General features: G+C 41.3%; 1 protein-coding gene across 1 annotated transcript; it reads right to left on the bottom strand.

Moving 5' to 3' along the window:
- Positions 1–3: 3 nt before the first annotated feature.
- LOC308085680 (myosin heavy chain, fast skeletal muscle-like) lies at positions 4–15,125 on the bottom strand. Its single transcript, XM_080428933.1, has 39 exons — positions 14,913–15,125; positions 14,680–14,823; positions 14,259–14,415; positions 14,136–14,163; positions 13,934–14,045; positions 13,729–13,821; positions 13,577–13,640; positions 13,301–13,399; positions 13,116–13,219; positions 11,592–11,730; positions 11,114–11,232; positions 9,083–9,232; positions 8,792–8,962; positions 8,329–8,632; positions 8,049–8,113; positions 7,654–7,741; positions 7,345–7,462; positions 7,044–7,167; positions 6,826–6,962; positions 6,460–6,715; positions 6,058–6,300; positions 5,630–5,806; positions 5,392–5,537; positions 5,163–5,253; positions 4,693–5,082; positions 4,443–4,569; positions 4,191–4,309; positions 3,903–4,099; positions 3,541–3,724; positions 3,290–3,455; positions 2,935–3,059; positions 2,132–2,440; positions 1,813–2,016; positions 1,595–1,720; positions 1,316–1,486; positions 1,122–1,226; positions 926–1,021; positions 209–337; positions 4–101 (listed from the first exon to the last, which is right to left on the bottom strand). The coding sequence occupies exons 1-39, from the start codon at positions 15,117–15,119 to the stop codon at positions 81–83; spliced, it is 5,805 nt and encodes a 1,934-aa protein (XP_080285059.1). The 5' UTR covers positions 15,120–15,125; the 3' UTR covers positions 4–80.
- Between the last annotated feature and the right edge of the window lie 345 nt (positions 15,126–15,470).

The raw sequence follows: 15,470 nt of genomic DNA, 5'->3' as shown, positions 1-15,470 counted from the left end.
ATTATTTATTATTTTGTTGCCTTTATTGAATACAATGGGTCATATTTTATGACTTTGTACATTGACTTGAATTGGAGAACTTATTCAGCAGCTTCTTTTCCCTGTAAAAATAGAAAAATAATTTTAGATATTCAACATGAATCTTTAGTTAAATCTTAGTTAAAGATAGTCAACATAATGAACCTTCATATTGCCTTCATGTATTTACCTTGGAGTCACGAGTTTTAGCTCTCATCTTGTTGACCTGGGATTCAGCGATGTCAGCACGCTCTTCAGCCTCCTCCAGCTCATGCTGAACCTTTCTGCACTTGGACAGGTGAGTGTTGGCTGCTTCCTCCTACAATATGATAGAGATGGTTCAAAGCCTCAATATTTGAAAAGAGCATCTTGCAATTATAGTCCAAACAAGAACATTTCAGGAAATTGTAAAGTGTGGTTGTGGCTAATGCAGAAGCCCAAGTGGCATGTTCATGAGGGCCTTGGGACTAGCCTGGTAAACCCTCCCTCCAGAAATCTCATTTGTATTTAATGAGAATTCCGGAGGGAGGGGCTTTACCAGGCTACCTTGGGACCACATGAATGAGCCTTGACAGGTTCTCATTGGAGCAGCGCAGTCATGGCTGTGTTCTTGACCTTGTTCGGCACCCTAAGCGAAAAATCCCAGCTTAGAGGGAACAAAATCTATCGCTTTCTGTAGTCCATTTTGGAAATGTTTACCATTTTGCCTGAAACACATTGCAGCACATGTGCATTGTGGTTCCATATGCCGCTCATGGAAAGCAGCGAGATGGACACTGAAATATGCTCTGCTGTTGGTCAGTTCTACATAACCGATTCCTAGTATTCCTTAGTTGACACTATGACAACAGTACTATGCCCATGGCAGCCACAAGTGAAAATTCATCAATATGTATATTTGTCTTACCGCTTCTTCAGCCTGCCTCTTGTAGCCCTTCACCTTCATCTGCAGTTTGTCTACCAGATCCTGAAGCCTGCCAAGATTCTTCTTGTCCTCTTCAGTCTAGAGTCAGAGTGAATTAATAACATTAGTTGTATGTTCATGCAATCCATTAATTTAGTCAGAGGCATGATGGCTATTTAGTGAACATGATATACAGTACCTGGTATGTCAGCTCCTTCACTCTCCTCTCGTACTTGCGGACACCTTTAATAGCATCTGCTCCACCTCTCTGTGCACCTTCAACCTCTGCCTCCAGCTCACGCACCTTCACAGTTGAATTATACATTATGAGGTTATTTCTTCCTATTTCATTGTCTATGACTATAACCTGTGTTGAAGTAAACTACATCTTACCCTAGACTCCAGTTTCTGGAGCTGCTTCTTGCCTCCCTTCATAGCCAGGTTCTCAGCCTCATCTAGACGGTGCTGCAGGTCCTTGACTGTGACCTCCAGGTTCTTCTTCATTCTCTCCAGGTGAGAGCTAGTGTCCTGCTCCTTCTTCAGCTCCTCGGCCATCATGGCAGCCTGGAAAGTCATGTTTGTATTGTATTGTATGTTTATATTGTATTGTATGTTTATATCAAGCACGACATGAGGATATCTAATAGATAAGGGTTGGACATCCTAACTTACATCAGTGATTGCTTTCTTTGCCTTCTCCTCAGCATTCCTTGCTTCTTGAACGCTGTCGTCCACTTCACCTTGGACCTGGATCAGGTCAGCCTCAAGCTTTTTCTTGGTGTTCAAAAGGCTTGTGTTCTAAAATAAAGATTCCGTTGAACATTGTAAGTAAGCATGAAGTAAACATTGTTTTATTCTGAAAATTGAAGTTTTTTTATTGACTTACGTACCTGAGAGTGCAACAGTCCACCGCGCTCACTAGCATCTACCAGTTCTTGCTCAGCCACTTTGCGGCCTCTCTCTGTCTGTTCCAGAGCCACTCTCAGCTCCTCAATCTCAGCAACCATGAGGCCATTCCTACGCTCCACCATGGCAGCTTGTTCCTTCAGATCTTCTTGAGCTCTGAGAGCATCATCAAGGTGCAGTTGGGCATCCTAAAATAAATCACATTTGAGGTAGTGAAAAGAAACATCAGAATGTGACAAAAAAAAATCAGAGCAGCTCCACTGTTTGATTATGTATCTGTCTACTAACTACAATGTTTTGCACCTTAAGTTGTCCCTGTACGTTCCTCAGCTGCTTCTGGGCCTCAGCAGCCTGGCGGTTGGCGTGGCTCAGCTGAACCTCCATCTCATTCAGGTCTCCCTCCATCTTCTTCTTGATCCTCAGGGCATCGTTTCTGCTCCTAACCTCAGAGTCCAGAGTGCTCTGCATGGAGTCAATCACCCTCTGGCTGTTCCTCTTGATCTGCTCCATCTCCTCATCCTTCTCTGCCAGCTTTCTGTCGACCTCACCCTTGATCTGGTTGAGCTCCAGTTGCACACGAAGAATCTTGGACTCCTCGTGCTCCAGAGTACCCTAAAATGTAACACAGGATCAACATGTAAGATTATATACTGCTACAATGTTTGAATATAAAACTTATTGAAAGAAATCTAAAATATTATAGTGAACAGAGCATGGCCTGAGCTGGGACCGAACCCTGATTGCCAACTCACCAGTCTGGCACGTAACAGGCAACGCTAAGAGAGCTAGCTCGCTCAAAGGAGCAAGTTCAGCCGGGCCACTTCTGTGTGGTCGCAACACTACCCCCCATTCAAGTCTAAGCGCTTAACATTCCACGTACGAGGAGAGGCATCCCACTACTGACACCAATGTAGCGAATAGTGCAACGACCTGAGCTGGGATTGAACCCGGATCGCCAACTCACCAGTTCGGCACGCAACAGGCACGCAACAGGCAATATCAAGAGAGCTAGCTCACTCAGAGGATTGAGTTATGTCCGGGCCACTTCTGTGGGGTCGCTACACTATAGACAATTGCATTCTTCATCTAGAAGCTAAAAGTTTTACCTCAGCTTCCTCCAGGGCTGTCTGGATCTCTGACTTCTCTGTCTCCACCTGTTTCTTGGACTTCTCCAGCTCATGGATGTTCTTTCCAGTCTCACCAATCTGTTCAGTCAGGTCTGAGATCTCCTCTGCAGTGGATTGAAAATAAATGAGGAACTTTTCAGTCAGCAAGTATTTTGTATTTGCATTTGAATAAAGTTGGTGTAGCCCTAATCCAAAATTGATCTTGAGCATTTAAATAATTTTAGAAGTAAAATGATGACATTTTGACCCGTTAACAACAGCAGCTTTTGTCTCAAAATAAATATGCAAAAAACATATTGAAACTGTTAAAATAATGATGTAGAGAAAGACTCACGTTGCAGGTTCTTGTTCTCACGCTTCATGGTCTCCAGTTGGTCCAGAGACTCCTCGTAGGAGTTCTTCATCTTAAACAACTCAGTGCTGAGAGAACGAGCCTCTTTCTGAGCTCCTTCCAGTTCTGCCTGGCCCTCTTCAAACTTCTGTTTCCATTCTGCCAAGACCTGCACAGCATTTGTAATGACATGTGTCATTTACCCCACTTTACGGAGGAATTATTATGTTTGAAACTAATGAATGTCAAAGCACCTTATCGAAGTTCCTCTGTTTCTTGTCAAGGTTGGCAGCCAAACCATTGGCCCTCTCCACGTCAATCATGAGGTCTTCCACTTCACCCTGGAGTCTCTGTTTGGTCTTCTCCAGAGAGGCACACTTGGAATTCACAGCTTCGATTTGCTCCTCAGCTTCCTGAAGACGTTGGGCAAGCTTCTTCCTGTTAATCAGTTTTGAATGGAATCAAATTAATGTTGGCAATATTTTGTATAGAGAGCGGTACCTGATAGTGTAAAACATTGATCACCTACTTTGTATAGTGAGTGGTACTTGATTGCGTAAAACACTGATCACTTATAAATAGTGGTGACTGATAGTGTAAAACTCTGATCACTTACTTAGCTTCCTCCAGCTCCTCAGTGCGTTGGACAGCATCAGTCTCATACTTGCTCCTCCACTGACAAACCTCAGCGTTGGCCTTGGACATTCCACGCTGCAGTTCCGCCTTGGCTTCCTGTTCCTCCTCAAACTGCTCCCTCAGAAGGTCACAGTCATGGCGAGCTGATTGCACAGCATGAGCAAGGGCATTCTTTGCCTGTCGAAAGAAAATGGCCAAAATAATGTCAGCTGAATGAAACTAGGCCTATTTATAAAAAAGAAAAAGAAAAAAGAAAACTGTTCCTCACCTTAACCTCCTCTTCAACGACTCTCTTCAACTCCTCAATCTGCTGGGTGAAGGCCTGCTTGCCTCTGGTGAGCTGTGAGACCAGAGCTTCTTTCTCCTCCAGTTGACGACCAAACTCACCTAGTTAGCAATTTTAATATTTCAAACAACAAAGTCCAGAGATGACTTAAGCATTATCTCTAATTAGGGTCAATTTGCTCAAGTACCATTGACAAACCATGTAGACAAAGTAGACTTTAAGATGAACATTTACCGTTTTCTGTCAACAGTCTTGCTCTCTGAGCTCCAACATCATTGATCTGGCGAACGTTCTCATCACTCTTAGCCTTGAGTTCACCAAGTTGATCTTCAAGGGTGCGGCACATCTTCTCAAGATTTCCCTGGACATGAACATATTCAATCATTGAACAAACCTACATAATATTACCTAATTTTTTTCCTGATTGGTTCATTCAACAAGTATTATCTCAAGCATTATATTATCCACAGGCATTCCATCATACCTTTGCCTTAGCAACAGCTTCCATGTTGCTGGAGAGGTCATCGATCTCCATCTTGTATTCGCTCTTCTCCTTCTCCAGTTTCTGCTTAACACGCTGGAGGTTGTCGATCTGTTCACCCAGTTCAGCAACGCTGTCAGCCTGTTTCTTACGGAGAGCAGAGGCGGTGGCTTCATGCTGCAGGGTGGACTCTTCAAGGTCACGACGCAGCTTCTGGAACTCAGCCTCGCGCTTCTTATTCATCTCTATCTGAGCAGCGGTGGCTCCACCAGCCTCCTCCAGCCTCTCACTGATCTCCTCAAGTTCCCTGGAGAGATCAGCTCTCTGCTTCTCAACCTTGGCACGAGCAGCACGCTCTGCCTCGATCTCCTCCTCCAGTTCTTCAATACGAGCCTTTTAGATTAATGTTGTTAGATTAACATCTGAAAGTAATAATTCACTCTTACTAATGATTTTACAGAAAATAAAAATACCTGGAGTTCTTTGATCTTCTTCTGCAGCTGAGCCCCCAAAGATTGTTCATCCTCAATCTTACTCAGAAGTTGGCTTACTTCAAAGTCCTTCCTGTGGAATACAGCACATTATTATGTTAATGTCATTCTGCAGGTGCTTTCTCTCCATGACATTTCATATTGATATTATTATAAATATGAATTATCACTATTTCTATTATTAATTATACATAGTGTTTGTCCACATTACTTCTTTATCTTCTCATCAGACTGTTGCTTGTCATTCTCCAGGTCCATGATGGATTCCTGGGCCAGTTTCAGATCACCCTCCAGCTTTCTCTTGGTTCTCTCCAGGTCCATGCGGAGCTTCTTCTCTTGCTCCAGGGAACCCTCCAGCTGTACAATGATCAATTATTTGTTCATCATCATTCAGTGAAACAATAAACATAATGTGTTCCAAACATCCGATTCACTTTGGTAAAACTCACATCGTCAACTTGCTGCTCCAGCTTGGTCTTGGCCTTGGTCAGAGTGTTGACTTTGTCTTCCTCTGCCTGCAGGTCATCCAGGGTCTGCTGATGGGCCTCTTGGAGGGCCTTCTTCTCCTTGGTCAGCTTAGCAAGTCCCTCATCCTGAGAGGCCATCTCCTCGGTCAGGTTCTTCACCTAAATAAGTGTTGTCATGGAATAGATTATTATTGCACTTGGTCTCTGTCGGGTGGAAACCTCACGGTCAGATCGACAAGCTTGTAGATCTGCTACTTTTTGTGTGTGTGTGACGCTGTGGTATGATCAAGTGGGGCGTTAATTTACGAAAAAACACAAAAGGTTTAAATATGCAGAATCAGATAGGAGTTTTCTGCCCAACATCAACGACTACTAACTCGATAAAACCCCAGAGAGTGTATAATCTATACCTTATTTTCAGTGGCGTGTTTCTCCTTCTCCACTTTGGCCAAGGTGAGCTCCAGGTCATCAATGTCCTTCTTGAGCTCAGAGCATTCATCCTCCAGCTTCCTCTTCTTGGCGGTCAGTTCAGCATTGATCTCCTCCTCGTCCTCCAGTCTCTCAGTCGTCTCTTTGAGCTTTGCCTCCAACTGGATCTTACTTTTAATAAGACCCTCACATCTCTCCTCAGCATCATTCAATGCTTCATCTCCCTTGTGGTCAAGGAAAAAACACAAGGGAGGAAAGATGTCAGCATTTGTTCTGGTCAAGATATACTTTTGCAATTGCCTGGTTTACAGACTCTTAGGGAGCATGAAAAGCACAGCTTTGTGATCTGAGGGAGGGAATTGTACCATGTCCAGTGTACTTACTGATGCTGATGACAGCATGAGGTTATTTTTCTCCTGTATCAGAGCCACCATCTTCTCCTCTAGATCCTTCTTCTTGGCCAGGGCAGCAGCCAGGTCAGTCGTCATCTTTTCGTAGTTCTCCTTCATGTTGGCCAGTTCCTTCTCAGTCTCAGCGCTCTGCAGAAGAGGCTTGATCTTGAAGTACAGCGTCATCCATGGCCAGTGTTTCACATTGCAGAATGAGCGCACGTTGAACTGGATGGTGAAAACGGCTTCTCTGTGGAAAACAGTTTCAGAGGATTAGGATTTGACAACATTTTATTGAACAGTAATGACAAAGTTTACTTACAAATTGTACTTAATAATTAATTGATATTTTTAAAGTACCTTCTTGCCATCATCTTAACAAACTCCTTCCTCATGATGTAAGCTCGTGCGAGAGCCTGAGTCAAGGTGACCAGAGCAAACAGCTTTTCATCTCGCATCTCCTCCAGCGTACCCAGCAGACCAGCTTTGAAGAACACCTGAACACAATGTTACAAACACTGTAACATCTGTAAAATCAACTTTTCGATAATGTTAAACCAGGTTCACAGTGTGTTTACCTTGGTGTGTCCAAACTTGTACTCATCAACGGGAACGTCAATGGACCCAAGCAGCTTCTCTGAAGCTTTCTTGTTGTCCATGAACGCGCCGTCGGGACATGCGCTGGCATTCAGTACTTTGTACCTGTTTTACAAAAGTTCATGGTCATTTTGCGTTGATATTCAGTATTTTGTACTTGTTTTGCCCAAGTTCATGGTCATTTTGCGCTGGCATTCAGTACTTTGTACTTGTTTTGTAAAAGTGGGTCATTTTGCATTAATAGGTGTGGAACTAAAAGCTGCTGGAAAAAGGAATGAATACCTCTGTTTGAAGTCAGCATAGGGGATTCTGCTGGGGAAGCCCTTTCTACAGATTCTGATGCCCTCCAGCACACCGTTACACCTCAGCTGGTGGATAACCAGGAAGTTCTCCATCAGGCCTGTAAAGATGTTGCTTCAATATTATCACAAGGACAAAATAGTTACACACACTGGCCAAAGTTGCATTAAATGACCACCTCACAAACATTGTTTAAATTTATTATTTTCTGTGTTTACCTGGAGTCTTGGACTCGTGGGGAATCATATAATAATATATATATATATCATTGTATAGATTGTCTGTGTTTACCTGGAGTCTTGGACTCGTTGGGAATCAGGCAACGCACAAAGTGAGGATGAGTGCTCCTCAAGTTGGTCATCAGCACGTGCAAGTTTGCCTATTGAGACATAAAAGAGCCAATTAGGCTTATTATTAGTAAAAAGTCATACAATATTGTACTTTTTCCTACACTACAATTTTTTAAAATCTTTAGATACTAGTTACTTTGCGGATTTAGATTTTTCTAAAACATACATCAACGATAGCTGATCTACAAGCTCACAACATGTGATACAGAAATTGTTTAATTCCAACATGAAAAGACGTGCCTTTCTTACATTTCTTACATGGATATAATGTTGATAATAATAATGCTTCCTTCTTACAGGTATATAATTGTGATGATAATGAATAAATATTCTTACCCTGAAAGCACTAGACACAGTCTGCATGGAACCACCCTTCTTCTTGCCTCCCTTTGCTCCAGCCACTGAGGACAACCGGGCAGAACAGGTTTCGGTGACAGAGGTTTGGGGAATTATAGGAGGATTATTACATTAATAAACATACCTTCAGACTCAGGTAGGGGATAGAACACATTATATCATATTATTATATTAATAAACATACCTTCAGGCTCAGGTGGGGGATAGAACACATTATATTATATTATATTATATTATATTATTATATTAATAAACATACCTTCAGGCTCAGGTGGGGGATATAATACAGACAGCAGCTTCACTGAAGACTTCTGGTACAGCTGCACCACAGAGTCGTTCAACGGGTCTTTGTTCTTCTCTAGCCAGCCTGTGATACTGTAGTCCACCGTTCCAGCGTAGTGAACCAGGGAGAAGTGGGCCTCACCCTTGCCTTTGGCAGGCTTGGGCTTCTCAAAGGCTTTACACTTTCCAAGATGTGTGCCATGCAACTTGTCGTTGAAAGTTTTGTCTGAAGCCTTTGGGAACATGCACTCCTCTTCAAGGATGGAGAAGATGCCCAAGGGCTTTGTAAAGGAGACAAAAGAGACAATGACAAAAACAATATTGACATCATGTCCATTAAAGTACAAAATAATAGTATACCTTCTCAGTGAGCTCAATGCAGACAGCCAGGCCCATGATAATATATTATATTATAATATGATGTAATAATAATTGTATACCTTCTCAATGAGCTCAATGCAGACAGCCAGGTCCATGCCGAAGTCAATGAGGTCCCAGGGGATTCCTTCCTTCTTGTATTCCTCTTGCTCCAGAACAAACATGGTGTGGTTGAAAAACTGTTGCAGTTTCTCATTGGTGAAGTTGATGCAAAGCTGCTCCAGGGTGTTGAACTGTGAGTGGAAATATCATTAGCCTGCAGTCTCTTTGTGACAAAAAGAATGAGTATCCCACTTAAAACAAGTCCATGTCACTTAAAACAAGTCCAATGCCACTTAAAAGTCCATGCTTACATCAAAGATTTCAAAACCAGCAATGTCCAGCACACCAATGTAGTAGTTTCTCTGCTGCTTGGTGGCCAGCATCTCGTTGATCCTAATGACCATCCACAAGAACACCTTCTCATAGATGGACTTGGCCAAGGCACCGACTGAGTTCATTACCTAAGGAAATAGGAACGTTATTAGTAGGGGTGTGAATTACACAATTTACAATTTAAGCATTTAGCTGACTATCTTAATCCAGAGCAATTTACAGTAAGCAAGGACAACACGAGGTAATACATGAAATGTAAAGCAATAGTAATCTAGGATCATAGGTAAACCAAGAACCTCTCATCAGTCTAAACTGTACAAGAAAATCTGTAATCTGTACATTGAAACTCTACACACTATAGGATACATGAACCTGGCATCTGTCTACATAACATGCTATCTAAAATACATTTTGGCCTTTGCATAAGCTTGCAAGGTCTTCAAGGCTAGGGCGAGTGCTACGGCAAGTGCTACGGGCTAGGGTGGAGTCTGAAGAGGTGAGTCTTCAGATTACGGCGGAAGATTGGGAGTGTGTCTGCAGATCTAACTGCAATGGGAAGTTTGTTCCACAGTTTGGTAGCCAGAAGGGAGTGTTTTAGGGAAGGTTCTGACAGCTTCCCTGTGTTAGCTGATCTGAGTGAGCGGGAGGGGTTGTTGTGCACAATGTGTAGTGTTTTAATTTTTTACAGGTATAACAATAGAGCGTCGCAGTTCCCGCCCACTTCCTGTTTTTTTTGGTGCCGGAAGAAAAAACTCAATGCATTTTTCCATTGACATTTCCAAAAATATTTATATCTATTAATTTAAGCCTCGAATCAAGCCATCACGAGATGACATGAATCATGACCATAAACGTTTGATTCTGTGATTTTTTTTTTGTTGAAAACGGCAAAACAAAGGGTATTTATTAAATATAGTATATCATATAATTAAATATAAAATAAAAAAAAATCACAGAAAAAAACGTTTTATGGTCATGATTCATGTCATCTCGTGATGGCTTGATTCGAGGCTTAAATTAATAGATATAAATATTTTTGGAAATGTCAATGGAAAAATGCATTGAGTTTTTTCTTCCGGCACCAAAAAAAACAGGAAGTGGGCGGGAACTGCGACGCTCTATACTGTTAAAATAAAACGTCAGAGGTGCATGGTACTGCATATGTTTCTGCGGAGTGATTTTTTTTGTATGCCCTTCATATATTAAATTTAAAAAATTGATTTATTTGAACTAGAAAAAGTGCATCCCGGAGCACAGGTCTCCGCCAGGTCAGGTAGTTATTGTGGGCCAGCAATGTTGATGGAATATGAAGAATCGGACAGATCCATCTTGATCACATGACTATAGAGATAATGTGTTCCGATTTGTGTGATGTTTGGACAAAATCTCTACGAGCAATATCAAAAAATGTGTTTTGCAAAAATCGGCCTCCTGGTGGCGCTATAATAGGGTAATGTCAAAAGGGTGGCATTTCTTCCTTGGCCTAGTTGGAATGTGAGTGCAAGATTTTATGGAAATTGCACGCTGCGTTCATTATTTGAGGCATTTTCTTGAAAACGGAGCACTCCTGCAAACTTTGGAAGCCAATCTTAGCCAATCAGGATGGAATATGAAATTCTGAAAGACGTTAAATGACTATAGAGATGCTGTGTGATGTTTGGACAAAATCTGTTGGTGTAATGTAATTTTTTTTTTTTGTGCAAAAATCGACCTCCTTGGGGCAGAGTTCTGCTCTGGCATCCAGGGAGTGTGCGTGCACAGTTTCACTGCGAGCGGCCCAACAGTGCCGGAGATTAGCTGCTCACAGACAGACAGGCAGAGTCACATGCACATGCAGGGTGCAGGCGTCTCTGCCACGCCTTCGGCCTGGCATAGACAATAATGTTGGATGATTTTAGACAGTCTGGACACAACTCAAAAAGATATTAGAGTTCTTATGGTATGTTTTGTTGAGAATATAAGGTGTGTATGAATGAAATCAGAACATGGAAAGAATGTAATTTACTCACCTGTGGCACAGTTTGTCCCTTAGTGACATACTCGTTTCCGACTTTCACTCTGGGGTAGCAATACGCCTTAAGCATCTCTGCTGAGTTTATACCCAACAGGTAGCCAATCTTGTCGGCCTCTGAAATGTTCATACAATTTGCAATTTACAATTTAGGCATTTAGCAGACGCTCGTAATCCAGAGAGTGATTTACAGTAAGCAAGGTAAACACAAGATAATACGTCAAATGCATACAGATAGTAATCTAGGATCATAGGTAAACCAAATAATCATCAGTCTAAACAGTATACTATTAAAAAATAATAATAATGGAAATGTATTGGAAAATATATATCCTTAGTTAATTTATAATAGTATTAGTATAAGTATGCATTATTTTCATTCCTTAGTTTAAAATGCAGCTCAACCTCCCCTCCGTGATAATGATAATTAATAATAATAATTATTATTATATTAATAATGATAAAGATCAGCTCACCCTCCGTGCCGTCAGGTTCTGCCTGTTCCTCACGCTGCTTCTGTTTGAACTTCAAGACCCCATGATGCATTACTGCACCGGTGAGCTTGTAGATTAACTGTTTTTCCTCACCGGTGAAGCCCAGGATGTCAATAGCCTCCTAATGTCAATAAGCAGAGATGTATTCAAAAGATTGAGATTAAGTATTAGATTAACATACATAATTTAGAACAGTATAAGTGTAAATACATGGTATCTGCACATTTCTAAAGGGACAAAAGTAATCAACAAACTATACAATATTATTATTATTTTGGGGGGTCACGGCCTGAAAACTTTGAGACCCATTGCCTTATAGAGCACCGAAGTCCTGACGTCTGCCAGTAGAGGGCGCTGTTCCGCTGGTTCGTGGCTTTACTTTTTGTGTTGATATCCTCATTAGGGAATCTTAGATCGCCTCATATAAGAACTGTGTTCCAAAAATAGACACACCACCCTGGCGATTTTACTCATATGGATATGAAGCATCGACTGAAGGTGTAAATGTACACATTTACCCAAAGAGTAACACAATATAAACACTAGAAACAAGTCAAACAACCCAAAGACTACATTTCCCATGAACGCCCCCTATTCCCTATAGTAAATACGTCCAAAAAGTTAGCGACACCCACAGTCACAAAACTAGACGGAGCGTTAACAATGATCTGGTACCACCCACCCACAAAACAAACATGGGCAAATTCTCCTTCTACAGCACTGCGACCCAGGTTTGGAATAGTCTAACCCCATCCCTCAAAAAGTGCAGTTCGCTGGGCTCTTTTAAAACAGACCTAAAAATTTCAGGAGGCCAAGAAAGGAGGTAGTACTATTTTCCCGTTAGACAGACGACCCCCCCCCCCCCCCATGTTCTTGTACATAGTCTTTAATTTTTTCCCCCTTTTTTATTTTTTTTTATGTACATAATGTTATCTTTTACCTTCTTTCTTTTTGTAATGATATTTGAACTGTGGTGTCACTTTATATGTCTTTGAATTGAATATCAAGGACCTCATTGGAAACAAGACCGCAAGGACTTTTATGAACAGACCTTTTAGACAAAGTATTTTAAATGTAACTGTGCTGTTTTACATTTTTGCCTAATAAAATATTCAATCAATCAATCAAAACGCAGCTGCTGTAGGGACAGTGATTTCAGACTCGGAAGTAGTAGTTCTTAAGACTTTTAAGGCAGAATTAATTCAATTTTCGCCAGAAACAGGTTGTATCAAATATCAATCAATATCATAAACGACGCAGAGCCACCCCCCTGACAGAATCGATCCGCCAGGGTGGTGTGTTTATGTTTGGAACACAGTTCTTATGTGACGTGATCTAAGACTCCCAAATGGGGATTTCAACACAAAAAATAAAGCCACGGACAAGTGGAACAGCGCCCTCTAGTGGCAGTGACGTCAGACTTCTGTGCTCGATAAAATACATTTTGCAGAGCAACTGACTGCAGTGCACAGTGAGTATTAGAAAGATTAAAATATGTTCACTAACATCAGTAGCGTCCAGCTCCTCCTTGTCATTAATGCTGGCCACAGTAATCACACCCATGCTGATCAACGGGAAGTCGTAGGGGTTGGCGCTGATCAGACACATTTCTTAAAAGGGATTAAAAAAGGGTGAACATGTTTTTATTCATTCATTTATGTACTCACAGCATCAACAGTAATTCCACTTACCAATAATCTCAGGTTTGTGGTTGGTCATCATCTGGAAAAAGATGTGGTAACCTCTCTCTGCAGAAAGCTGGTAGGTCACTCTAGACTTCTCCAGCAGATCTATATGGGTTGTACATAACTCATAAGGGTAATAATAATAATAAGGGTAATAATAATAATAATAATAATAATAATAATAATAATAATAATAATAATATATATGGGTTGTACATAACTCAAAATGTAATCCTCAAATTAACGCATTTGTAATGTATCATCTGTGAACTTCATACTTACAAGTCTCAATATCAGCACTGGCCAGTTTACCCGTTGTGCCGAAATGGATTCTGATGAATTTACCCTGTTTGATACAGCACAATTTGTTGCATCCCTCTACATTGTGGAAACATTGCAGGTTTTCTCATAAAATGTTATTCTTTTACACTTACAAAGCGAGAGGAGTTGTCATTCCTAATAGTCTTGGCATTACCATAGGCCTCCAGCAAGGGATTGGCTGCAATAATCTGATCCTCCAGTGACCCCTAGAATGTTTTAGACATCGCACAATTTAAAATTGGGTCAGAATTATTTTAAATTGAATTGCTATATTGCATATAATTGCTTCAAGTTCAAGTTAAAAACCTGTACATATACCTTGATTTTACCGCTATCAGCCGCACATTTTTCTCCACTAGAACTAGCTGCTGTTGCAAAGTACTGGATGACACGCTTGGTGTTCACAGTCTTTCCAGCACCGGATTCTCCACTGGTTTTAAATGCATACATTCAGAGAAATACAGTTAGTGAACTTGTGTACAATGTTCTTTTTTTAATGCCTAGTAGATGGGAAACTTACGTGATCAGGACAGACTGGTTCTCTTTATCTGTAAAATGTAAAGCAAACTTTTAGTCATGGATACAGCACAAAACCATTATACTGTAGTTATATATTTTTTACATTGTCCTGACTAGTACGTACCCATCAGCATGAACTGATAAGCGTTGTCAGAGACAGAGAAGATGTGGGGTGGAGCCTCAATACGCTTCTTGCCTCTGTAGGCATTTACAACCTCCTGGTCGTACACTGGGAGCCACTTGTAGGGGTTCACAGTTGCACAAAACAAGCCAGAGTAGGTCTGAAGGGGAGAAGACAGAGAGAAGAACATTAATCACACAACATAGCACTGAGCATGCCACATATCTGGGACAACGGACCACTAGAGCTGCGATTAGTCACAACTTGCAAGTGGCATCAACTAATGACCAAGTTAACTTCAGAACCCTGAGTTTGTTTGAATTTGTTATTCTATGGTTTTCACTCGATGATATAACTGTATTTTTCTTTCTTTGCTATCCACAGATGCAATACTGTACTGTTCTCAGCATGTAGAAAACCTTACATAGATCATCCATGCTGCATAACGCTCTTTGAGGTTATACAGGACAGTGGCTTCAGTGAGATGGGTCATCATGGCCATGTCCTCAATTTTGTCATACTTGGGAGGGTTCATAGGGGTGACATCAGCCTCCTTTGCAACTCTTTCCTAAAAGATTAAAACACAACTTTAAAATGTCTTGCAATTACAGTTGTACTGCGTCACTATTTGATTTTAATACACCTCTACCTACGTACCTCCTTTGTGTCGAGCAATTCCACGGTGACTTTGGCACCGTCCTTACTTATGATTTTACACTTGAGATACAGCTCCTTAGGATCAGTCACATATGCTGCAGATTTGGCATCAAAGGGCGCACTTTGAGCCTCCATTCTCTCCTTCTCTGGCTTACGGAGGTAAATGGCGGCCTTGCCATACTGCTCCATCTCTGCGTCCGTACTCATGGTGGCGGCTTTCTGTAGACAGACAAATAAATGGTGTTGATGCCTTTGCTGACTGAGATCTGAGCAGATAAATGTATGACTATGTAAGACTATTCTTATAAGCTGTATCTTATTGTAGATCTAATGGAAAACTTATGAACACTCACCTTTTCCCTCTACCCAGTAGCAGTGGAACCTTTCACAAGTGCAACTTGTGTGGAAAAAGTGTGGAGAAAAAAACAACACATCATTTTGAGGACACAAACATGACTTGAATGACACACTTTAATGCACAACATTAAATAACATTATATAAATCCCTAATGAAGATATCATTGTTAATTATTGCACCCAGTACTCAGTAAGAGAGAG

This window comes from Gymnoscopelus braueri, assembly GCF_963280865.1.
Source record: "Gymnoscopelus braueri genome assembly, chromosome: 5".
Lineage (NCBI taxonomy): Eukaryota > Metazoa > Chordata > Actinopteri > Myctophiformes > Myctophidae > Gymnoscopelus > Gymnoscopelus braueri.
Note: the sequence above shows the minus strand (reverse complement) of the source record. Positions and strands in the feature narration are given on the sequence as shown.

Coding starts and splice junctions, on each gene's coding strand:
- LOC308085680 (XM_080428933.1), bottom strand. CDS start 15,119: ATGAGTACGGACGCAGAGATGGAGCAGTATGGCAAGGCCGCCATTTAC. Junction 14,046..14,135: donor AACCAGTCTGTCCTGATCAC/GTAAGTTTCCCA, acceptor ATTTAAAACCAG/TGGAGAATCCGGTGCTGGAA. Junction 13,822..13,933: donor CTGATAGCGGTAAAATCAAG/GTATATGTACAG, acceptor AAAACATTCTAG/GGGTCACTGGAGGATCAGAT.